General features: G+C 42.4%; 1 protein-coding gene across 7 annotated transcripts in view; it reads left to right on the forward strand.

Moving 5' to 3' along the window:
- Positions 1-26,792, forward strand: part of znf423 (zinc finger protein 423) — a 196,736-nt gene that overhangs the window by 38,477 nt on the left and 131,467 nt on the right. For 4 of the 7 annotated variants that reach the window (XM_037540050.1, XM_037540052.1, XM_037540051.1 and 1 more), the window contains one exon: positions 18,154-18,354. In XM_037540050.1, coding sequence (XP_037395947.1) covers positions 18,154-18,354 — 201 coding nt within the window. Of the gene's footprint in view, positions 1-17,613; positions 17,891-18,153; positions 18,355-26,792 lie in introns of those variants that run through there. The other 3 variants (XM_037540047.1, XM_037540049.1, XM_017691291.2) reach the window with 3 other exon arrangements.

Consider the following 26,792-nt stretch of genomic DNA (forward strand, 5'->3'; position numbering starts at 1 on the left):
TCACCACCTGCCTACTTATAGCAATGCCATGCTGAAAAGTAGTACAGTGCTAAAAAATAATACTGAAATGCTTGAAAAGCATCAGTTTCAAAGAGAACCAACAACATATGAAATACATCCAAACTAGGGTTGAACATAAAACATTGAAATACTTCAAGATGATTTTTATTGTACTTTTTTTAATGAGGTTTATGGTTTGGAACAGAGAAAAAAGGACGAGTAGTGCCACATTTTTAAACTCATATTAAAAACTATAAATGCAGTCGCTTGTATTTAGTCTTTCACACACTTCACTGCACTTAATCCAGTTAAACAGGCCTTATTTGTATAGAACCAAGAAGCTGGTTTGTGTTCTTTAAGCTCTTACAGCATCAACGATATGCTCTGAAAAGTAAATTGTGTCATGATGTCACGTAATACTCCAGTAAATCAAATATAGTCGTACTGCTATTACACAGCAAAAATATTTCTGTGAAGAAAGCTGACAAAAAAAAAGAAAGATGGCAAAAAATTAGGGCTAATTAAGTTTAACCAACAAAACCAAGTTAATACAATATTTCATAGTTGAGATCTGCTGGTCATATGGGTCAGTAAAGGCCTGTTTATCTAAACTATAGTCATACTGAATTATAGTTACTGTGACTGTCAGTTCTGTTTTTTAGTTTCAAAAATTTGGTGTCAGTATTTGTCACAGAACTGTCATATATGGGGCCCTGGTTAGTGTGTGTTAGGACGAGCTATCAGTCAGTCTCATGGCCATACACACACACTGCTTCTCTCTGGAGTGTGAGCTGAGCCTGAGCCAGCCTGAGCATGCATCCAGGGAAACTGCGCTCTCTTTTCACTCCTTGGCCTGGAAGTGGGGATCGAGGGAAGAGAGAAGGAGAAGAGGAGAAATGATGACCCTCTGCTTTGCTACACTAGGGCCTGCTCCTAGTGATGCAGTGGACAGTTTAGAAAAGAGGACACAGACAAGAGCTCCATCTCTCTCTCTCTCTCTCTCTCTCTCTCTTCCTCTCTCATTTATCTCCCTTTTTTTCTCTCCATCTCCTTGTATGAACCTCTGGAGGTCCATAATATATTTTTAATTTCCCCAAGGCAGCGACAGGAAAACAGTTCTAATGTGTGAAGGGGAGGTGTGTATCTGTATGTTCTTTTCAGGGTGTGTGTGTGTGTGTGTGTATGTGTGTGTGTGTGTGAGTGTATGTGTGGATATGTGTGTCTTCTTTGTAGGGCTGACACGATTAATTGATTAATCTCGATTAACAAAAGTAATTGATTAAAATGTACCTTCTCCCTTCCTTTACACATGCACATATTCCCCTGACTGTATTTAATGAAGCGTTTATTATACACACCAAGTACTGGACAGTAATTACATGTAATACCACAATGAAAAAATGACAGTAGTGAAACTCACTATATTAGTATTACTTGTATTTATTATTTATTGTTTGTTATGAGCCAATAAGGACTTAAATGTCCAGTTAAATAGCTTTTTAACTGGATCATTGCTGTGAGGTCAAAACCCTGCATCACAATTTTTATTATTTGTTATCGAAAATCTGTAATAGAATTTGAATATGCCAAGCTCCCTTACAATGTGTTCCAAATAAAAATGATTCACAATCATTTGTCATTGGTCATTTAAGTCTGTTTTCATTGTTTGGGCTTTGATTATTCCTTTAATCACAAAAGTATTTGGTAGTTTATTTAATGAACATTATAGTCGATAGTGACAGCTGTAATTGTGTACTCACAAAGGCCTGGCCTGAAACAGGTGATGGCATTGGTGAGCAGCTGTCAGGGTTGTGTGCTTGTTGTGGATGCGTATGTGTGTGATTTCTAATTCCCTTCCTTCCATGACGTTCTCTTTCATCATCCCCCTCTCTCCCTCGCTTTCTCTCTCCGGGTGTGTAGGCATTGGGTGCTGTGTCTCTTCTCTCTGGGGGGTGTTGGGCTGGTACAGTGCAGTTGGCGGGCTGGGGGTTGGGAGAAGGGTCCCTGGAGGGCCGCGTTGTATTGTGGAAACATAGCAAACGGAGGCCAGTAGAGCCGGAGTGAGGCCTGCTTTAAATAGGTCCCTGTGTTTACTGTGTTAGGGCCTGCTCTCCCCAGAGAGAGCGCATACACACACGCTCACACACTCTGCCTGCACCTGCTCAAGCACTGGGCCATCAGGGGCCCCTGTCCCATCTCTCCCCGGCACATACCCGATGCAAATATATCTACACAGGGCTCTGTCCCGCTTAAAGTGATAATCAGGACTTTTTTTTTCAAGGGATATTACACAAAAAGTCATATTGCCCTACTTAATTTAGTCTGGGTGACTTATTCTGAAATCATAATCACCAGATACAGATTCTGTATATCCTGTATGTGTCAAAGCCACCTTATCAGCTAAATTGCTTAATTTACCATTTTATATACAGTAAATACCAGGTTACTGTAACAAAACCACCGTATTAGGTAAGGTTTTGTTAAATTGCACAAAAGCAGAGTGATAGACTACATTGAGCAGGACATTGTGTGGCTTATTCGGAAAATATACTAACCAGATCCTGTAGTGTTGGTTAGTCTATACAGCTTATTCTGAAGAGATACTGATAAATCAGTTGGCTGATAGTATTGACTGATACTGACGACTCATGGGTTTATTGGTATTACTGCTGTCATGGGTAATCGGGAGCGCTGTAAGAATTCCCAGTGGACTGGTAGCATTTTCGGCCACTTACTGTGAGCTGTTTATAATGAGTAGTAAATTTACACATATAAGCACAAGAACATTTGGACAAACTATAAATGTTACATCCAAGTATGTGTTAGTAGTAAATTTAGGGGTTAAAGCTAGCAGCCCCCCCCCCCCCCCCCCCCCTCCCTTTTCAAGTAGTACAGACCCAACTTGCTGACTGTAACTTTGAGTTTAGGTGAACTGAACATAGCTTCTTAATACTTAAGCTAGTTTTATGGGAGCTGGCGACTGCTGCACTATTTATGGTTGAACTGAAATTCAAATAAGAAGCTAAAGTCAGGCGGTGATATGAGAAGTGCAAGGCATGAAGAAGATGAATGTGCAATTTTAGAAAAAGACATTTTGCGGGAAGGCAATGTTGTGTGTCTGTGTGTGTGTGAACAGGAGAAACACAGTCGTGCTGATACCGATAAAGGTGGCTAGTGTGCTTCATGTATCTCCTGTTCTGAAAACAATGTCTTGATAACATATCGTTTTTGGTACATCATCTCCGAATGATGAAGCGAAACATTAAACAGTTGTGCCACTGCGGGACTCTGACCTCTGGGGGACCTCTTTAACTGTATGAGAGCCATGCTGGCTGACCTGAAGAACAAAATGCCTTCCTGGTTAGGAAAAAGCATCATTGAAAATGTATCCAGACCAAAGCTTTAGTATGAGAACAACATTTTTAACAACACAAACCATTTTCATAAAACACAGGATGGTTAACAGAAGCCAAAGACGCAAAGTTTTATGGGTGGTCCCACAACCAGTGGATATATTTGTGCTATTGCAATATTTGTACTATTTTATAAATTATTTATCTTGCTTATCAGAAATGTTAGCCACCTTAAAATTGCTATCAGTGAAAGTCACAAACTGTTCTGATCAGGCACGCTCTAATACAACCAGTAGGGGTGCAACCCTGCATTGTGATATCACCGTGCAAAAAATGTGATGGGCATTCTGTTTATGGCATCTAATGCAACTGCTTTATTTGAGCATCAGAGTTTGCTACCAACACCAGTCAACAACCCACACCAGCATGGTCACTTGTGAACTGTGTAACGACATGGGGGCAGTTATCATTGGAATTTTGTTCATGAGGGCATCAAATCGTGAGCCAAGTCTGCCAAGTGTATCGTTTCACCCTGTTCACCAGATGCAGTATACGTAAACACAGTATGTCTGTCAAAGCCACCGAATCGGTCCTGTTCAGACTAAATCCTAAAACATCATCTAGAAATGTCAAATATCGACTGCAGTTCCTTTCAGTTTGCAGTAGATCTAATCAAATCTACTCATTCATCAGCAGCAAATGTGCCCCCGAGAGGCTTATCTTAAAATATCAGGAAAAGGAGCAAGCTTGCTGCTCCACTCTTTTTGTCCAGCTCTATTAGCAGGCAAGTGAGACCTTTTACTAGTTTTCAGGGACAGGATGTGTAATGGATTCAGACAGGTAGGCTCTGTTTAAGTGATGAGATCAGACATCCCTAATCGAGCACAGAGCGGCGCTGCCATCTGACTCATGTCCTCGAGGAAGAGAGGAATTCTTCAGGTCTGTAGCACACTAACACATGCTTAGCCCAGCTGATCCATTTTACACTTGGCTGTTGTGTGTGTGTGTGTGTGTGTGTGTGTGTGTGTGTGTATGTGTGAGAGAGAGACATGAAAGGTAGCCTTGTACTGTAGATGTTTTTATAGGGGTAAGAAAGAGCAGCAGTCTTGTTGAAGTTGGAGCTGATATTTTTCCAGTGGAGAACAGAGGCTTATATGGCCCTGCTCAGACAGGCTGTGTGTGTGTGTGTGTGTGTGTGTGTGTGTCTACATACTGTGCAAAAGTGTATGTATCTGGGCAGCATGAGTTTTATTTGTTAAAAAATGAAAACATTAAATACAGATACACAGTAGTGCTGTGATGATTCACACAATTCAGTAATGTCTTGATTTGATACAACCCAGAAATTGTGCCTTATGTCAACATCAAACATTTGAACCAAACGTTCATAGTTTACCACACAAATCCTCCAGCTACAAGCTATGTTAGCCCAAAGCTAACATAGTCACAGCATAGCGATACAGTATAATACCATGCCTTGTATTGTTACATCCCTACTGAGCAAGTAGGCTGTACATTGTGTGTTTCTTGTCTGGAAAGCCCAGTATTTGGCTCAGTGCTGTATGTTTGGCAGTGCGCACAGCACCCAAAGTTCATTTCCCCACGTATACACACTGGGCTGTGTGTTAAGCTGCAGTGGGACTTGTTGTGTTTGACGTCATACTTGGATTTCCCCTCTCTCATTGCTTTACACCCAACACACATTACAGTACACACACCTCCACTCACTCGGGGCTAAAGCAGCCTGCAGTGGAAAGGGAAAAGGGGAAACGGAGCATGTGGGGCTGGGTTGTAAAGAGAGCTCCCTTGCCTAGTCTTTCGGATGTGAGCTTGCTTGACCAGCTATTTTGCAAGAGTGTAAAAATTTCAAAACAGTATCGAAAAAATAAAAAAAGATCATTGAAACAGGGACAGGGATGCAGGAAGGTGTTGTAATGTAAATCACAGACATGACCGTGACAGTCAGTCAGCAGTAAATTATCTGCCCCTATCATTGGCAAACCAGACCACGTTATATTATGCTATAATGTAGCGTGAGACAGCACTATACACATATAACTGACAAGGTAAACTGTCAATGTGCACCTGCCCTCTCTCACTCTGGATGAATCAGCAACCAATCAGACTGCTGATCTGTAGACAGGAGCCGGTTTTGTCACAGCCATAGTCACTGAGATTCAGTACTCAGAAAACACCAGGGTTGGAAACATGGATGAAAAAAAGTTGAGATAAAACAGCAAGATTTTTTTAAACGATGTAGGGGGGATTTTTGCATTAGTTGATTTTTTTTTTAAACGATTCGACCATGTTAAGGGGCTCAGTAAAGCTGCATATTTTCAAACTTGCTCGTGTTTTAGTGACACCACTTCAAAACAGTTGGTAAGAGAAGCAGTTCAGCTCACTGTAACAAACATGCAGCATTACCCTGCTATAGGTTTTGAAAAAATCTAAATTACTTTAAGCAGTTGAAATCTAGCTGCAGCCACAGCTACGTCTCTGTGGAACAGTGAAAGTTAAAGTTATCACTGATGGTCTGCTCCGAGGGTCTTTCATTTACATATTGAATTAAAGATTGGAGCTGTAGCTAAGTGACAGATAATGTGTCAGAATCAACAAACAAACTTTGTGCTTTTTAATTGTACTTGATTGTATTTTTTCTGTTTATCAACTGATGTCAGTTTTTGGTGAGCTAAAAATGGAGGCATGCTGTATAAAGATTTACATGAGGTAGGTCAGGTTTTTGCTGTTTCTAGCTCAGTTTTATTAGATCACAGATTTGAAATGAAGCCGTCTCTGCCGTGTATAGTTAGTACTCTCTTTAGAGCCTTTTCTAATCAACACATGTACCTGTATCATAAATCATTTTGAACCTGAATATATGTGTATTGTTCCACCTTGGGATGCATTGATAATGAAATTGTGGGTCAGTATGGCAAACTCCAATATTTTACAGTCAATTATTTACAGTAATATTTTACAATATTATACAGTCATATGCAAATGACATTATTTATTTTTTTTTTTTTTTAAGTGAGCACAAGTACACATCCTCTACGCAGATCACACTTCTGTACACAACACATAGTTATTGTTTATTTGAGGAATTTAACATACTGGGGAAAAAATTAAATAGAATAAAAGTAAAAAAAAGTAAAAGTTATGGCACATCATACATTTTATTGTCCTCCCCCAATATGTTAAATTCAGAAAATAATTAGAATAGTGCACTTAAAATGCCATGCTGAGTTCTGTGTTGAAATATATTTACTGATGTACATGTACAGTATCTCACAAAGGTGAGTGCACTCCTCACATTTCTGCAAATATTTGATTAAATGTTTTCATGGGGCAACACTAAAGAAATGAAACTTGGATATACTTAAACTTAAAGAGGTCAGTGTTCAGCTTGTATAGCAGTGCAGATTTACTGTCCTCTGAAAATAACTCAATACCCAGCCATTAATGTCTAAATAGCTGGCAACACATGTGAGTCCACCTCACAGTGAATATGTCCAAATTGTGCCCATTTGTGTCGTTGTCCCTCCCTGGGGTCATGTGACTCATTAGAGTTACAAGGTTCTGGGTGTAAATGGGGAGCAGGGCTGTTTGGTGTTTTGGCTACAATTTGCTCATACTGGCCACTGGATATTCAACATGGCACCTCGTGGCAAAGAACTGTTACTCTCCACAGAGATGGTCTAGGCTATAAGGAGATTGCTAAAACCCTGAAACTGAGCTACAGCGCTGTGGCCAAGGTCATACAGCGGTTTTCCGGGACAGGTTCCACGCGGAACAGGCCTTGCCAGGGTCGACCAAAGAGTCCACGTGTTCAGCGTCATATGCAGAGGCTGGCTTCAAAGAAAAAGGACACGTGAGTGCTGCCAGCATTGCTTCAGAAGTTAAAGATGTGGGAGGTCAGCCCGTCAGTGCTCAGACCATACGCTGCACAGTGCGTCAGCTCATTCTGCATGGCCATTGTCCCAGAAGGAAGCTTCTTCTAAAGCTGACACACAAGAAAGCCTGGAATCAGTTTACTGATGACCAGCAGTCCAAGAACATGGATTACTGGAACCATGTCCTGTGGTCTGATGAGACCAAGATAAAGTTGTTTGGCTCAGATGGTGTCCAGCATGTGTGGCTTTGCCCTGGTGAGGAGAACCAAGACAACTCTTGCCTACAGTCAATCATGGTGGTGGTAGCATCATGGTCTGGAGCTGCATGAGTGCTGCCGGAACTGGGGAGCTGCGGCTCATTGAGGGGAAACATGAATTCCAACATGTTGTGACATTCTGAAGCACGGCATGATCCCATCCCTTCGGAAACTGCGCTGCATGGCAGTTTTCCAACTCGATAACGACCCCAAAAACACCTCCAAGATGACAACTGCCTTGCTGAAGGTGAACGTGATGGACTGGCCAAGTACGTCTCCAGACCTAAAACCAATTGAGCACCTGTGGGGCATCCTCAAGCAGAAGGAGCGCGAGCGCAATGTGTCCAACATCCACCAGCTCCGTGATGTCAGCAACCTGTGCAGCTCTGATAAATTCCATGCCCAAGGGGGTTCAGGCAGTGCTAGATAATAATGGTGGGCACACAAAATATTGAGACTTTGAGCACAATTTGGACGCGTTCACTGTGAGGTGGACTCACTTGTGTTGCCAGATATTTAGACATTAATGGTTGTGTGTTGTTCTTTTCAGAGGACAGTAAATCTGTGCTGCTATTCAAGCTGCACACTGACCACTTTAAGTTACATCCAAGTTTCATTTATGTAGTGTTGCCCCATGAAAAGAATAAAATATTTGCAGAACATCACGGTGCAACAAGGAACAAAAAGTTCAACCGTCAGACAGAGTGTGCAAACAAAAAATTAAACTAGAAGCAATAAAATGAATATGATAAATTAAACAGACATTAGACACAGTAAACAGACAGGCAGTGCAGCACCGACACAGCGCTCACTCTGGACATGAATTCCAGAAATGTGTGCTGAATGTCAGAAATGGTTATAAACATCTGCCGATTCTGATGTGTTTGCGAGATCGTTGTGCACACCCAGTTGCATCCCTGCTGTTTTTTGTGTACCTGAGCACTGAGTTTGCCCTGGTGTGTGATGGAATGCGTGTTTATTGCTGCTCTGAATGTGCTGTGTGTTTGCCCGTTACAGCATTGCTTCACCAGCACTCGGCTGCCGGCTGCTTCCTCACTTGTCGTGACGTTTCTCCTGTCGTTTGTCATTTTTTGGGGGGGTTTTCTTTGCCGTCCCTCCCCTCGGTGCGGTGGATGCCTCGCGGTGTCCGTAAAGCCCAGCGTCACGCCGACGCTAATTATTTTTCCTCTCTCACGATGGAGGCAGCGCTGCACTGTTTAAAAAAAAAAGAAAGAAGGGGGGGGGGGCATATCAACCTAACGAGGGGTAATTAGCAGGTCCCTGCAAGGCGGGGCTGTGCTCAGCTACACGACTGCTCTGTGGATTCTACTAATTCACTTCTCCTCATCTAATTACCCCACACAAACATGGCTGTTTGTCTTCCCTCAGAGAGAGAGAGGGAGAGAGAGAGAGAGGTGGGGGGGGGATAGCAGTGGTATCTAAGCGATTGCCCCCCCTGCCAAACACACACATACTGAGCCTGACCTGAGGCTTATTGTAAAGTAAAACTAACATGGCTTTATGTAGCACAGAGACATAAAGAGGTTTGTTCTGCTACTACTGTATTAGACCTATTAGTCCTATATATAGTATCAGAAATTATCATTATGTAACACATACAATCCATATGAGAAGTAGTATAATGTTACTTTGCTGTAAGATGCTGTAATAATGCAGTAATATGGTGTTAATTACTAATAATAAATTATAATATTGAGTAAGAAATGTGAATGTAAGGGGAAACAAAGCATATAACTTCGAAAAAGAGGATTAAATTTTATTTTAATTATTATCAGCATTAGAAAATGCTGTGGTCCGTCTATTTTAAAGACGGTGTCTCACCATAAGTTGGTTATGAGTCTTCAGCCGTTTGCGCTATATTGATATATTACACATTATGAATGTGTCCTCTGTTCAGGAGGGCTACAGCTGTAGCCTGCCTAGTTTGAGAGGTCTTAGGTCTGTTTGTTGGCCTGGGGGTGTGCTGGCTGCGGAAGAGTTTGGGCTGTTTGAATTATATGCTTTAATCAAATGCAGTGTAATCATTTTAGGCCAGAGTTCAGGCAATTTGAAAATGCTTCTGTCATGCTATGGTCCTGAGTTTACACGCTTGCAGGAGAGCTCGTAGGTTGTTGAACACTCAGAAGACTCTAAATATGTGATATTAATATAAATGTCATGTTTAGCTGTTAGAAGTTTACAGTAAATACCGCTGATTGCTGTGCTATTTAAACATAATTCAGCGGGGTTTTTTTTTTCAGATTTAGTTGATCTAGTTGTCATACAATTAAATAAACGTGGCCCAATGTAAAAGATATACAACCTGTAACTTCATAAATGTCATAAAATATGAAATCATAAGAAAATATCTCCTCTTTTACCAGACACAAATGTGGTATTGATTGTAAGTTTAGAATCTGGACTTTTTTCAATACTTGTTTCAATTAGCTACAAGAAATAAATCACATAAAATTGTGCTATGCTTTTGCTATGACAGACTATGTCATTAATGGCTCATGTTTACTCCTTTTTTAACTAAACAAATGATATGCAAACAAAATTAATTAGTAAGTATGCTCATATATTGAATATTTTAACATTGATGGCAAAATCCTGCTTTCATTTTCTGGTTCTGATATCAGTATTGAAACTGTGTATTGGCTCATAATACTACTGAGCTTTGAAGTGCACTGTTTTTATTTAAAGCACTTCACTTATGTTGAGCATCTAGAAGTAGGCTGTCGTGCTCAAACTCCTCCAATCTACTACCCCACAGATTGAAATACACAGTAGTAACACTGCACTGAAAGACAGAGTTCATAAGGCTACGTGACGCAGACATAAGCTTTCTTGATGACCGAGCTGAAATAACGTTGCATCTCACAAGAGCAGACTTTATGTCAAACAACGCTTGTTGAAATGAGCCTGCATCAGAGTTTATGTAGTTTTGTCTGTTTTCATGAAAGGCTTATGTAAGTGTACCGTCAGACAATGTGAGTGGCTAGATTTGGTACAGGCAGTGGTGGACAAAGCACACAAATCCAGTACTTGAGTAAAAGTAGAGTATGTTCTGATAAAATCGGAAAAAGTGTGAGTGATCTGTGTGTATTTTGAAGTGTCTTCAGTTTAGGAACTCCACCCAAACTCGTGCAATATCGGTAAATGATCATGAAATTCTCCACACAGTGTTATGGCGTCGTTCTTAACTGTGAAAAAGGAATGGGCCAGGCCTGGTTACGGTGGAGAAGCCATGATTGGACATTGTGTATTTAGAGGAAGAATTTAGTAAACGGTGTGCTATGATTTGACTTATTTGCAAAAATACTTAAAAATCCTCCAGATGTCACTTGTAATGGAATCAGAAGTAGGATATTTTAGCTGGAAGTTGTAGAACATGTAGTGGAGTAAAAGTGAATGGCTTAAATGCAGATAAAGTCTCAAAAAATGGAAATACTTCAATAAAGTACTGATATATCAAAAAAAGGTGCGGTAATAGACTATGCGTGCTTCGTTACTGTCCACTTCTAATTACAGGGTTTAATTCATCAATGTTTTTTTTTCCTTATGATATCGTATCCAGCTTTTTCTGTTGATATCGACCTGATACTTGATACACTGGGATAATATATCAGAGCATCTTTCACTTCTATATGCAACCTAAACTTTTTGCTAATATAGCTTTTATCTAGTGTTTATATTCTGTAATCCATTGCAGGTAAATGTGCCTGTTGGTGTTTATGTGCTCATTAGTTTCAGGTTTCAAGTTTATTTGTCATTTGCACAACATGTCAGGACATTTATGAATTGAAAGGCTTGTGGTGAGGCTCAGGTAAACACTCTACAGAAAGGAAAGTATAAAAAAATTTATTGAGATATATTAAATATACACAAAATATAGAGACATGTACACAAAATATAGAGAAATGTACACAAAGACATATATATATATATATATATATATATATATATAGAGAGAGAGAGAGAGAGAGACATTTGTGTGTGTTGGCGAAAGAATTTGTGTGTAAGCGTGTGTGTGTGTGTGTGTGTGTGTGTGTGTGTGTGTGTGTGTGTGTGTGTGTGTGAGGGCTCCTGGCGCTGGGACGGGCTGTGACTCAGAGATAATGGCCCACTGAAGAGAGAGGGCCAGGGGCTCCATCTGGCTGAGGGAAGCGTGAGGTGGGCTGTGGGGGGGAGACCCCATGGGACCCCCAAACTCTCATTAACACACTGCTCCCACTCTGAACGGGGGGCAACACACACCCCACCATAAATTACTGATTAAAACACACACACACACATTAAGGTGTGGAGGTATGGCAGTATGTGCGAGTGTGCGCGCTCATGCGTGTGTGTGTGTGCCATCGTTGTCTTGATCTAGTGTTTGATGACTCTTTATGTGTATGTTAATGTGAAGGTTATTTAGCTTACATGCTGATGCAGGTGACTTCCACACAGCAGCGCTGATAAATGATGGGCTCAATCAAGGGCATGACAGCCATGCGCACTGAAACCTCGCCACTAAGGAGCGTGTGTCCGGCCTCGTTCACACCTACACCCTCACGCAGTGGTCAGTCTAAGGTCTCGTGGGTGGAGTGTGGAGTGTGTGTCCTCTACCGCCACCGCTCTCCCACAAGGACAGAAAGAAGAGTCAAGGAGAGCCAGAGTGAAAGTCCTGCTACTTTACCCCTTTAACATGCAACTCACTTTAAACAAGCATTAACCCTTAAGCGCCACAGCTATCGTCAGCACTAACAAACGAAGGCTGTAATGTTATGTTAATTATTTCTGACTCAAAGCTCAGTGAAACATCAAGAAGCGTGATCCTGTAAGTTCTAACACATCGGTGCTTGTAAGTAAAAGAGGAGGTATTTTATGATTAGACTTTGATCCAAAGTTGTTATTGTGTGCAGTTGAAACAAATGAAGAACAAGAAGTCATAAAACAGCCTGAAATCAATTATTGTTTTTCTGCATTATGCTGTCAAGCATAATTAATCGCACAATACCATTTAACCCCTTAAAAGGCCCACCAGCAGGCCCAGTCTTATTACACACTTCTATAGCCTAAACACAGCTCAACCACTTTGGTTGACAAAACATTGCATCCATAAATAAATAAGATAAATAAGAAAAATATTACTATCTATATAATTTAATTATCAATGCTGTGTTATAATTATTTCTACCCTTTTTTAAAAAGAAATTAAGATTATTTTTAAAAAGCGTGTTATACATCAACCTGTCGAGGGTGATCCTGCTTTCTGCCCAGTGACCGCTGAGATAGGCTCCAGCACCCCTGTCCCCCGAGCCTGAGGGAGAAGCGGTTTAGAAAATGTGTGTGTGTGTGTGTGTGTGTGTGTGTGTGTGTGTGTGTGTGTGTGTGTGTGTGTGTTATACATCACCTGCTATTCTTTGCAAATTTTGTATATTGCTGATATCGGAACAAAACCTTATATCTCCACTTTTGTCATTTTTCAGTTTTTGGCATATTGTGAACGTGACTGTTGCTCTTTATATTGTATGTAAATTTAATGATGAATGAACCGGAAGAAACAACCCACATTGACTTGGAAAAATGTCTGGTTCCATTGACTTACATTAAAAGTAAAGTATGTTTTTTCCTTCTCCTGTAAAGGTACCTTTTTGGAGATATGAGGTTTTGATCCGACAGAGTGATATATCAATTATGTAATAAAACTACAGTATTTTAGGATGAAACTCTTTCCTTCATCTGAATACTTGCATAAAATCAAACCAGATCAGCCTGAATATTTCTCATGCTGTTCTGCTCAAGATGTGGAGTCCATGGCTAAAATATTTCCTCCTCCAGTTGAGATGCCTGCTGTGAACCATCCCAGAGCAAAGATTTGTTTAGTTTGTCTTGTCGTTTCTTTTTTTTCTTTCTTTTTTTTGTTTTTATCAACCCCTTAAAATCCCAGGCTTATTACATACTAAGGCTTATTATTCAGTAACCACGCAGACTTTAATGCAAACTACCTGAGCTACTCTTAGGCTGTAAAAGTGTGTAACAAAACCTTGGGCCTGCTGGTGGGCCCTGGTTTTTGAAGGGATTAGGCAAATTGCAAATATTCCAAATTCACTTCTCAAGGCTAGATGGTGCCGATTTTACTGTTAGCGTCGAAGCTTCACAGTGAAACCAGTCGCTTAGCCTTTCTGTAGCAGCTAAGCCGGTTGTGCTGTTAGTGGAGCTGTGTCAGCATTAGTGTATGTGTGTATGCATGTTAGCGAACTGCACAGCGGTCAGGAGAGAAATGTGGGCTCTCTGAACATATCAGCGGACATAAAGCGGCCTTGTTCATCTGAATGGCTCTTTAGAAATCATTAGTCTCCTCGGACGGCGCTCTCCTCGCTCAGCCCTCATTTCATTTGGCTCTGCTGCGCAGCCGCTGAGTTATGCTAGAAAAGCCTCGTTTCTGAACGGCTCTGCTGAGTCTTGTTAGCCATGACCTCAGCGTCCACTTCTCCAGACGTGCGCCTTTATGTTGTGCGTGTTTGGTGAAGTCTGTATGTTTGCATGTATTCATTTTACCTAAGCAACTGAAATTGAGTATAAACATCAGAGGTGCACAAGAAAGATTCTGTTTATAGTGAGTAGATGCCTTGATTCTTTACATTTTGCTGTCCCCCTTGTCCTTCACACACACACACACACACACACACACACTATGGTTGTCACAATACCAGAATTTTGACTTTGACACTAAAACTATAGAATCCCAGTGATGTGGGAGAAATGAAACCCAATAAACACACAAGTTTTCAAACTGCTACAGCTTAGCAGATTACAGAGCACAATATCAGAGTTATTAGCCTATTTAAAGATCCACATCCTACAATTTTAAGGTCTACTGACATCGCTGTGGTTTTATGTACCTTTCATTTTTACGTGGCCATTTTCTAACCTCTCTTTATCCATCAGAAATTGAATAGGCTGTTTTATTACTGTGTTTTTAAGACTGAAGTATGACCTCTGGATTGGTCTTCAGCATTTTCTGGGTTGAACTGTATTTTTAAGAAATGTAAAGTTTTACATATGTCTACGGAAGCACCAATGCCGTATGTAGCCACACACTCTCAGGAAAAAAGGGGCAAAACTGTCACTGGTGCAGCCCCCCTCATCACTGGGGTGGGACCCTCAAAGGTACATGTCAGTACCCTTAGTCAGGAAACATAATTGTACCATAATCCATTGAAATTATATTTTCTAAGTTGACTCCACACTGCCCATTTTTATTTTATTGTTCTGTTTTAAAACACGAGGTTATGAAAAGGGACAAACCTGTACTTTTCACCTGGAAAAAAAACTTATTTAAGGTACACAGTTGGACCTTATAACCACTCTTGTACCTTTGAAGTACAGTTACATTGTACCTTGATCAATGAAAAATGTACCTGCACGGAACTTTTATTTCTAACCGTGCACTTAAAATCACAAACGACAGTTCGAAAGTGCAAATTATAATGAAAGATAACGAGATACATTGTCTTGGATGACCAGCCTTTCTCTGGTGTTGAAGATTTGATGACACTTACTGTAGCCTACATGCTGTTATCGTTTTAGTGCTTTTATTTTAGACAGTCATATGCAAATGTTTTGTCACTGTGGTCCGATTACATGTTTTGTTGACTTCCCAAGTGAAAATAAGCTGATATTCACTACAGGGAACACATTTCTGCACATTTTAGTGCACAGTTAGTGCTGTATGCTGAATTTAACATAAAACATAAAATGTCTAAATAGAAGCCCTGTTTAAAGTTAAGGCTCATTTAATCTTTTGTGGGTTTTTTTTTTTTGATACTTTAAACTGCACTAAAATTAGTAATAATATTTATGTTTGTTCACTTAGAAGAAAACTAAGAAAACTGTTTTTGCACATTTTGCTCGTGACTGTAAACTTTTTATTTGTCAGCTTTTTTGGTTTCAGTTTTTAGCCAAGTGTGTCCTGAATTTTGGTTTTAGTTTTGGCCAAGTACTTTCTTTTCCACACACGTACCACAGAAAACGTATTAAAAAATAAATAAATATATAATATACACATATATAATCACATTGATCCATGATGGAATTGGAATTATGTAAAGTTTGATTATTGTTCACCATGTTGTAGCATAACTTTCAGTACCTCATACTTCACACACACAGACTGATATCATTTCACCCGTGGTCCTTTATTCTTATATAGACTGTGTGTGTGTGTGTGTGTGTGTGTGTGTGTGTGTGTGTGTGTGTGTGTGTGTGTGTGTGCGTGTGTGTGTGTCTGTGTATGTGTTTATATCAAGGCTTCGGCTAGAGCTAGCAAGAGTGCAGCTGGGGTACACAACACATGTGTATATCAATCTAGCACAGAGAGAGAGAGTGTGTATGTGTGCTGTAATGGCAGTGGCCCTGCAGTCTAAATGGAGTGTGTTGTGGAGACCCCCTCTGGAGACCACCTCCCCCTCCGGAGAGGAGGAATGCTTACTGGAGAGGATGGGGGGATGATGGCAGGCAGGAAAATGGAGGTGAAACGGAAAGAGAGAGATGAAGAAAGAGAGAGAATAGAGTGGGCGAGCAAGTGTAGCACTTACTGAGCGTGTGTGCGGTTTGGAGCGATGTGCGATGTGCCAGCAGCTTTTATATTCCGCCTGCCGTCCTACGGCGCGGAGCGGCGCAAGCCAGCCTTGTTTGGGGGGTGGAGGGAGGAGAGAAGGAGAGGTAGAGAGGGCCGGAGCGAGGTCCCGTCTGGCTCCTCCCTTGTTGCCATGGTAGCAGGTTGTGCTGGCATGTGCCTTGGTTGGCAGTGCCCATACCTCTGGCATCATGGTACCTGGGGGAACGATGGGGTGTGTGTGTGTGTGTGTGTGTGTCTGATTGAATGAGGCGAGGGAGGGAGTGAGAGTGTGTTACTGCTGCTATCCATTTTCACTCAGATTAGAACCTCTCATGGATGAAATAGTGCAGTTAATGCACCTTTGTGTTTGTGTGCGTGTGGTGTGTAACAGCGGCTCACAACTACTATCAGTGTAGTGTCAGTTAGGGGCCATTCTCCTCCCTGTCCAGACGGCACACTCACCACTGGACAGATGGCCATCCCGCCCCACACACCCTGCAAAACCTCCCAAACGCTCCCACCTTCACCCCCACCTCTCTGGGACAGTGGGGCGGGGGGAGAGAAACTAGAGCACCTCAGCACTTCCTCACTCAAAAACACCTCTTCGGACTTCCTCCCACCCTCACCCCCCACCCCCTTACCCAGCCACCCGCAGGCCGTGTTTGGCTTTGGCCCAGAGAGAGTCCCAGGCTGTCGTCTGGCCTACAGCCCTCAGCTCCAGGCTCCATTAGCCATTAGCGGTGCTAGCGTAGCCGGGCCTGGCCAAATTAGAGCCGCTGATCAGAGTGTGGTGAGCGGAGGAATGGCCACCTCCTGCTTCCCTCTGATTGCACAAGTCCAGGATGATTAGACAGGATGTTAAGCCCGGGGGAGCTGCTGGGCTGCCTCTCTCCCTCCCTCCGCTCCTCTTTTCTCCTCTGCCCTCACATTCCCTTCTTTCCTTGCTCTGTTTCTCTCTACCTCTTCAAGGCTCCTTTATTCAGCCTCTATACTGTCATCTTCAGGCCTTCTCTCCCCTTCTCTTCTCTTCTCTTTTCTTCTCTTCTCTTCTCTCTTATTCTAATCAGTCCCTTTCTCTTTCACCATTTCTCACCTTCTTATCTCATTCTCATCATTCCCTTTTTGCTGCTTCTTTAGACCTTTCATTCTCTTCTCTTCTCTTCTCACTATCACCCCTTGGCTCTTTTATTCAAACCATCATTTTAGATCTGTTGTTGCTCCTCCCCGTTTTATCTTCTCTTTTTTTTCCTTTCCCTCTTTCTTATCGCTGTTTTTTCTTGTTCTTGTTTTCCCTTCCACTACATTCCTTTTTTCTCTCTCCTTTTGTCTTCCTTTCCTCTTTCTCTCAAGTTCTCCCCCTTTATTCAGTCTCCGTGCACTTCAGGTATTCAGACCTTTCTTTCTCCTTCTCTCATTTTTGCCCATCTTCTCTTCTCCTCTCTTTTCACTCTTTCCCACTTTCATAAATCCCTTTCTCTTTCTCTACCTCTTCCCTTCTCTATGTCCCTCTATTTCATTTTGTCTTTCTCCTCTCTCTCTGTCTCTCTCTCTCTGTCTCTCTCTCTCTGTCTCTCTCTTTGCGGTCTCCTGTGCAGTCCTTTCAGAGCGCAGCGTTTAATGTGATAATAAGGTGTGAAAATGGAGCCACAATGGCGGAAGGAGGATTGCGCTGGCGGATTTCAGCGGCACGAGCGAGTGTGTGGCGTGCGGGCCTGGCTAGAGCCTCAGAGCTCTGCAGCTTACGACCGGCGGGCTCACGTAGGATCCACATACATGGTGTAGACCAGTGTATACTTGCTCTTCTGTCTGCTTCAGTCTTTAGGATTTAACTGTGACTCTATTATCAGATTCATCCTAAGATTTTTTTAATATACTCTGTATGTTTTCTATACCCCTGTGCTCATGTTTCCTTCATATGTTTATTTTTAATTGGCTGTTGGCCTGTGTATGCTCTGTGTATTGTCTGTTTGTGCTCAGGTTATGCACACCCAAACAACTGGCCGTGCTAATGCAGCTCCATTCTGTCTGTGTGTGTGTAGATGTAGCCGTGCCAGAGCGTGACTCTGAGGGGAAGGACAGGGCTGGCGGTGAAGATGGCGAACACAGTGTGACCAGTCATGATGAGCGAGCAGGTGAGGAGGATTTGGACGATGAGTCCATCTTCACCTGCGACAACTGCCAACAGGACTTTGAATGCCTGGCTGACCTGACGGAACACCGCACCAACCACTGCCCTGCAGGTACGCTGCACCACCTTTTGCGTGTGCCCTCTGTGTCCCTTGTGCCTTCACATTCTCACTTTCTCACATCCCCGATTGTACTTCAGATCAGACAACAACATAAACGACAAAAAACTGTAAACCTCCAGGGGTTAAAGGGGAATTCAACAGATCTGTATAATTCAGCGGTTGACAAGTAAACAAAATCAGGGTGGTTTTATGTGTATTTGATGTATTTGTAACCGTTTGTGACATTGTTCTATGCGAGGTGGCTATAAAGACTTTGGACATCAAGTTCCTATGAACAGACTCTAGAATGCGTGCATTTTACATCAAACTACTTTGAATGATTTTGCATCATAACCATTTTACATCCATTTTTTATGCAGATATTTTGAAGAATTGGTACGATTTTCCTTTAAGGCGAAGTAAAGAACCAGTTACATCATGATATCAGAAGAAACAGTCCGTCAGTTTTCGTATGCTAATCATACAGTGTACGTCCCTCTTTCACTGCAGGGGCTGCCATGTTGCTCTAAGGCCATTAGAGTCAGTGAACGTAGCCGGGGAGCATGACTTCAACCCGTGTTTCAGACCGACTGTCTGCTATTCCAGTCTGACTCTTATCTCTCCCTACCATTTGTGTCAACATGTCAGCATAGAGTTTGCAGTGGCTTCTCCACCAGAGCACTGTGCGTGTGTGTGTGTGCGTGTGTGTGTGTGTGTGTAGGGGCCTGCTCTGGAGTCAGTGGTGTCCCACAGGAGAGTGGTGTTTTAAAGCTAACACGCTGTACACGCACACAATGCCCGTTATTACAATCGCTGTAATTAATGAAACGCTGAAAGCGGCCCTGCAGGGGCATCTGCTTCCTTGCAGATTAATCAAGGGCCTCTCCTTAACGAGCAGAAACGGCGCGTAGTGGGGGAGAGAGAGGGAAAAGAAAAAAGAGAGGGGGGGAGCAGTTTGATAGCCCTACAGCCCTATTTGTATGTGTAAGGGCATGTAAGAGAGTTTGGGGGGGAGGCAGAGCATATTTTTCCTTTCCTTTGTATGAAATATTCAATCAGGCTTTGATTGAAGAGGCATTTAGTCATGGACATGACGTGAAAGCGGTCGTGGGGAGCGATAGCGGCAGACCTCACGGAAGTCTGCGAATAGCAGGGATGTGTTTCTGGGGGGACACAATATGGCGTGACACACAGGCCTCTGCTCCTCGCTCTCCCCTCCCCATTTTGGCTGTCTAGCGGCAATGTAATGAAATCAAGGCCCGGGATATGAGATGCGCTCGCTGCTCCCCAGCCGTCAGACAGCTACGTGTTGCTTAGCAGAGGGGAAAAAAGAAAGAGAGAAATGAAATGAATTGATAAAACACAGTGTCCCCGGGGACAGAGTGCTGGAGATTGCGGAATAATCCAGGGCTGCGGCTGGGGGATCGCATCTCTGCCTGCTCCGTCCTCCCTCCCAAACACACACACACACACACAAAAGATTCAGGCTTTATTATTATTGAAAAGAACGGTAAATTAAAAAACACTCACTGGCGAATCCTTTTAAGTTCTGTGTACCACTGGGAGACACTGTAGTTGGTGGGGAGCTGCATGCTGAACTGCGACTGCATCAGATAGGGCAAAAACACACGCCATTGTCTATGTGTGTGTGTGTGTGTGTGTCTGTGTGTGTGTTTGTGAGAGAGAGAATGCCATGTTGTGGCGAATGCTTGGCTCCCTTGGCACAGTGCAGGGCCTGGCCAATAACACTATACCAACAGAAGGCTTATAAACTCCACTCTATCAATTTAGCATTATTATTGTGAGCACATGGCACCCAGTGTGGTAATATGGGCCAAAGCACACTCTGCCTTGTCACAAAAAGATATAAAAATTTACTTCTCTAACAATATTTCATGTGCTATAGGATTAAACCTGAAATCCCATAATGTGGTGTGCATGTGTTTGTATGTGAGAGCATCAGGCTGACCTCTTGTTATAAGGACAAGGTTTTGGTAACAGCAACCCCCCCCCCCCCCCCCATCCCCCCCCCGCCCCCGCCCAATTCATCCACTTCTTTTTTTGTTCCTCATGCCAGTCTTTTTTTTCTCTTCTTGTCCTGTATTGCTCCTGTCACTTCTCTGCCTCAGTACATGACAGTGTTTTTATAACTGTTTGCCCTCCCTCTGCACCGAGCTTTAACCTCCCACTTAGAGCTCGCTTACCACCCTCCCCCCATTGCGTGTGTTTGTAAGTGTGTATGTCTGGGTTTTTTTAAGGGCTTGTATGTATAGTACTGTGTGAAACTCAGAGACCACCCTTCATCTACTTAATTTCAGTGAAATGACAAGGTTTTTATTTTCTTCAGGAGATATATACAATAATCCACTTGCTTAACAAAGAAAGCAAATGAGCAAAGTGAAAATGGATGGATGCAGAGAAAAGGGGACTCCTACTTAATGTGTAATACCTTGTAGACCAACAAAACTGTCACCGTCACCATCATCAGCAGTACTTAAGGCTTTATCTTTAAGAGAGAGGAGAAAATCAAGCTATAGTCTTGATTCAGATAGGAGTAATCCTCAAGTGTTTGTCCATCTATCCACTGTGAGAAGACAGCTCAGCACTATAGATCTGAAAGGGTGTCTAGCTGTCAAGAAGCTGTTACTGAGAAAAGTAAATAGACAAAAAAGAAAAAGATTGTAAACCAAGGAATCTGTTGGTGTTCTCAGAATAATGGACTGACTGTTCCAGTATCCAGACATCTGAATATATTTGGGATTATTTGGATTGTGAGAAGCAGAAAATGCAACTTCTAAGACTGAATGAAAAATATCCCTGTGGATTTCATTGAAGAACTGAAAGGAAGGCTCCTGGAAAGAATGGAGGCTGTAAATGCAAAGCGTGGAGACAATTAATACAGAAACAAATTACATTAGGTTTAATTGTGAAGTCTTCCAGTGTAATGAAATATGAAATGAAATGAATGGAGGGTGGTGTCTGGCTTGTGTGTGTGTGTGTGATGGATAGTGTTGCCTGATTGGTATATGTTGGTGTGTTTATATATGTTGGCATCTGGTGTCTCTTTGATTTCTTGCGTGTATGTAGGTGCATGTTTGAATACCTCCATTCTTATATTTATGTCCAGTCTCCTGTGCATATTGTGTGCATGGGTGTATATTTATCTAGGTGTCAGGAGGTTTTTTTGTGTGTAGTTTTGTGTGAGATACTTGTGTGGGTGGGTGTGATCCTGCGTGGTTGGGTGTGATACTGTGTGTGTGTATGTGTGTGTGTGTGTGTGTGTGTGCGGGCCGAGTCTGGGGGGAGTCTCTACAGGAGGAGGAATCTGGAGCACTGGCTCCCTGAGGAGCGCTTGGAAAAAAACCTCAGATCAAATGGAGAACATTCACTGCTCCGCTCCGCTCCAGTGCCCTGCGACCGGCCAAGGTTGGGCTATGGCTGTTAACAGCCCCTCTCTCTCTCTCTCTCTCTCTTCCTAACTCTTTATTTCTCTTTCTCTCTCCCCTGTGGCCATGTGCAGCTGACCCCTTCACCAAACATCCCCAGCCCCCTCTCTGCCTGCTGGCCAGGGCTCAGGCTCAGGCCCTGCTGACCCAGTGTACAGGAGAGGAGACCCAAGGTTAAAGAGCCTGAAGGCCTGCTGTTCAGCACCCACACCAGCTCATGTAGCTCAGGGGTTTTCAAACTTTTTATCAAGTGGCCCATATTTTTAAAAGCTTTTTTTTCATGTGGCACACCCATCCAAGATTTCACCTTATCTTCAGAAGCTCGCTAGTTTGAATCCCAGTCTTGAGGGTGCCGATCCCTTGATCACTTCCCTGAAGCAGTGTCAGCTAATGTAACAAAATTGGGCACTTACGCTTCTTTTCCAGTGTGTGGTACCAGTTCCTCTTTTGGTTTTCCATTAGGCAAATCCGGTACCTGGTACTGTGTATTATTTTAAGTGTCAACGTCATTGAGGTTCTAAGCGAGCTAAACCTATAAGAAAAGGTGAGGTAAATACACTGCAGACTAGAGGCAGTCGCTAAATACATGTGCTAATGTTAGCTACCAGGTTAGAGACCAGAATCGTCTCGTCATCTGAACTCTGATGTAGTATTTTCCAAACTCTCCTGTTTTTTCAGCAGTCTTTTGTCTTGCTGCCATCAGCTCCTACTGAAGAAAATGTGTCTTCTTCATATCATGGCAGTTTTTCTGCAGTGGAAAATGAAGTAGCTGGAATCAAAAGTGAGTAGAGTGTTGTAGAGTCAAGCCATAAAATTGCAGTGGAAAAGCAGCTTTGCTGCTCACCTCCAAGTATGTTCAGCTGTAGCGTGAATAACAGCTCAAAAAGATGTCATGACTAGCTTCCTATGACCTGGAGGTAGCATGTTTGATAGCTATCTACCTACAAGCAGTTTAGAATTAGTAGCAGTTAAAATTGGTAGAAAATTGGGTATTTACAAATCACCAGCCTCTCATCTTGGATGGTTAGCTTCAGCACTGCCCTCCCTGCCCTCCCTGGCAGAGGCCTTTTGTAAAACACGTTTATTATATCAAGAAAACTGCTGTTTTATCTCAATATGACCGTCTTTGTGGAGAGGTGTGAATTGTTTTCACAGTGGGAGGTTCTCACTTTCACCCATCACTGCTCACTAGCAGCTCAAGACAGATTCGCAACATGTGGTGGCTGTTCAAAGAAAAACAAATATATTTTAAAGAGTAACTGTAAAAAGAGGGCAAAAACATCCTTTACTTTCGGTGTAAGTTAGTGTAAAGAGATTTGATTTACGAGCAATTCTGGTGCATTTCTGTTGGTCTAATCATCATGACAGTTTCACACAGAGTACAGGACAGCTGTCATGCTCAAATGATGTAGAAAAGTAAAAATAAAAAAATCCAGATACGTTTTCTTTGGACTGCAATGATATACAGATAACCAATAGTGTCCTAGTTAATTTGACAGCATGAGGAAAAATATTTAGTTTGATTATATTACTGAAAAATATTTGTGACTGTTTCCATTCTGTAAGTGAAACGTCCAATTTCTTTCTTCTCTAAAGAGGACATGAGGTTATGTATAGGTTATATATAACTATATAGGCTATTATGTATATATAAAGCCTATTTTTAAATTTCTGTCATTTGCCGACCTTTTTTAACATAGCATGACCCACCTGAGGGTCCTGACCCTACGTTTGAAAACCAGCAGTGTAGATAAAGCTGCATCATGTCTGGGTTATAAATAGTGGCTCGACCTCCTCTGCTACTTACCCAAATTCATGTGGCAGGCCAGTGGGTAATCAGGGGGCAGAGATGTGGCACAGTTTGTGTGTGCCACATCTCTGGACACACATGCCCAACACATTCTACATGCAGAAGTGACCATTGCAAGTCCTGCACTGCAGCTGAGCTCTGCTTGCTTGTCCATCATTGGCTCTTTTTCATCAGCTGACCACTTTTGAATCGCATACCTTCATCACCTTTGTCAGTTCATATGCTGTGTGTGTGTGTGTGTGTGAGGGAGAGTGTGTGCTCTTGTCTCCATGTGAAATAAAGGTCACAACTGGTGAGAGACTGAGGGAGTGAGAAAGAGAGAGGGATGGGTGCTGAGAAAAAGGAATAGAGCGAGCGAGAGAGAGAGAGAGAGAGAGAGAGAGAGAGAGAGCAAGACTGGTTGACAAGAGAGAGGGGCAGCCATGTGGGTAAACGAGAGAGCTGTCAGTCATGTGGGGGGGCGGGCTCTCCGCCTGTCAGATACAAATAGGAGGCGAGTGCTAATTAACCCGCCTTCACAAGACTGAAGGGAACAGCGAAATCTCTAGAGAGAGAGAAGGGGGGAACTCAGTCAGCAGGAATAGCTCTACTGCACTCACTCACTCTCTCACGTCACACAGAGAGAGAGAGAAAGAGAGAAAGAAAGAGGGGAAAAGGTACTTTGCTGTGCGCTGAGACGTCATTCAGTGCTGCACTTCAAATCAGGCACTTTCACACATTTATTAAGCAAATTTACATCCTATCAAGTTGATGATAGCACAATATTTTGTTGTTGTCGGTGTTGTTTCCGTCTTTACTTGCCAGTGCGGTGTCGTATCCTTTTAACACACACTCATTTGTTTATATATAATGTAAGGATGGGGTGTCATATGTCATATTTATTGTATATTATCTGTATGTACCTATATGTGAAAAAATACCTTAAATATGTGTGTAGGATACCTACCAATATGTACAAGCCAATATGTCCCAACAATGTCGCAATAAAAAAAGCCTGTTGTGATGAAATTTTAGCCAGTGATTTATTGCCATATAGATAATTATGATTAATGATTTCATTATCCTTTTTTGCTTGTTGTATGCAGTTAATAAAGTATGAGCCTAAAGTGGCCAGACTGGCTGTTTAACTAACTTCCTTCCTAGCTGTGGATATTTAGTAGTCCAAATTAATGACAAAAACAGCCTGAGCTCAAACACCCTCTAAAGATGTTACAGCGTCAAGTTAGAAGTCATAAACTTTTGTTTTTGTAAGACCCATGATGTGCCTCAATAAATTAGCTTTCCTGGCCTAATAGAGAATCTATGTAGTCTCTGTAGTCTAAACATAAACCTCAGCCTGACTTTCACCTCAGTAACCAAAAAGAAATGATTTCACCTGTTCAGCTATCATTGTGCATTAGGCCCGTTTTTTCTGGTTGGGGCATTTTTTGTTCTGAAAATTTACAAACATGCACAGACACCTATGTGTGTCATCTCTTCTGTGAATGTGGGATATTGTGTGTGTGTGTGTGTGTGATGTGGACCAGGCCAGTGCATGGTTCAGCCTCTCTTGGGTGTTCCTACACACACACTCAGTCCACTCACACACACTCCTCACTCTACCTTATTCGACCACACTGCTATCTGTCCTTCTAACAACCCCCCCACCCCCTGAAGAGTTCCCGCCTGTCGTCAGGGTGGCAGCTGAATCCAGAGAGGCCAAGACTCTTATTAAAGCCACAGATCACTTTCCCCTCCACCATCTATCCACAGAGAGAGGGAGAGAGAGAGAATGAATGCTGTGCAACACGATCCAGCGTCGTAGACAAAGAGAGTGGGGCCATATTTGGAGGAGGATGTATTGTTTTTGTCCAGATATTAGTGCGTCTGATATTCCTTGTTAAACTGTGTGTTCATTAGTTTGTGTTTGTTTTAGTTCTGTGTGTTTGTTTACATGCAACATTTTCTGTGAGTATTTGCAGGTCTGTGTTTATTATATTAAATGTCTGTGTTTGCACAAGTCAAAAAGGGTGTGTGTGTGTGTGTGTGTGTGTGTCTTTGCAGAAATAAGAGTAAGTGTGTTTTCTGAATGTGCTCACTGCTTTGTGTTGGCCTTCCCTTAACCCCCGCCCCCCTTTTGGTTTGTTATGCTTGCCATCTAGCTCTCTCTCTCTCTCTCTCTCTCTCTCTCTCTCTCTCTCTCTCTCTCTCTCTCTCTCTCTCTCTTTCTCCCTTTCTCTCTTTCTCTTTCTCCCTTTCTCTCTTACATGTGCACACACACACACACACACTCACTTCTCTCATTTTCTTCTCCTTTTCACCTTTTCTGTCTGTCTTCCTCTTATTTCTCTCTCTCTCTCTCTCTCTCTCTCTCTCTCTCTCGTTCTCTCGTCTCTCTCATCTTGTCTTGCCTTTCTGTCTTTCACCCTTTTTCCTTTCTCTTCCTCTCTTTCAGTTCTCTGTCTTCTTTATCTTTTCTCCACTGTCTGTCTGTTCCCCCTTTCTTCTCTTTTCTCACTCGCTTTGTTCTATTTTCCCCTCTTTTCACTTTTATCGTCTTTCTATTTCTCTCTTTTTCTTTCTCTCTTCTCTCTCCATCTCTCCCCGTCTCTCTCACTGTTTCTCTTTCTTTTCTGTCCCTCTCTCTTTCAGTTCACGCCTTTATCTTTTCTCATTCTGTCTTTCTCTCCCCCTTTTACTTCTCTCCTTCTTTCTCTCCCTTTATCTCTTCCCAACTCTTATCTTTCCTTACCATCTTTCTGTTGTTTCCTTCTTTCTCTCTCCTTCACTTTTTTCATCCTTCTATTTCTCTCTCCTCTCTTCTTTCTTTGTTTCTTCCTTTTCTCTCTCTTTCTCTGCCTCTCTCTTTCTCTCTCTCATCTCATCTCTATCCTTTTCTTCCTGCTTTCACCCTCTCTTTTGGTTCTCTGTCTCTATCTTTTCTCCTTCTCTGTCTTTCTCTCTCTCTCTTCTCTCTCTGTCTCTCTCCCTCTTTCTCTGTCTCTCTCTCTGAGCCGGAGGGTGGCCTGAAGATTCCTCCACTAAGCCCTTGGCACAGATACAAATGCAGTCACAGCTGGTTGTAAACTCAGGTTTTCCAGGGAGAGCAAGAGAGAGAGATTGAGAGGGGGGGGGCACAGCATGGAGCGCGCAAGAGAGAGAGAGGGAACGAGAGACAGAGAGAGGGAGGGAGGGGGTTAGACGGAGGAGGGTTG

This window comes from Pygocentrus nattereri, chromosome 7 (genome assembly GCF_015220715.1).
Source record: "Pygocentrus nattereri isolate fPygNat1 chromosome 7, fPygNat1.pri, whole genome shotgun sequence".
Lineage (NCBI taxonomy): Eukaryota > Metazoa > Chordata > Actinopteri > Characiformes > Serrasalmidae > Pygocentrus > Pygocentrus nattereri.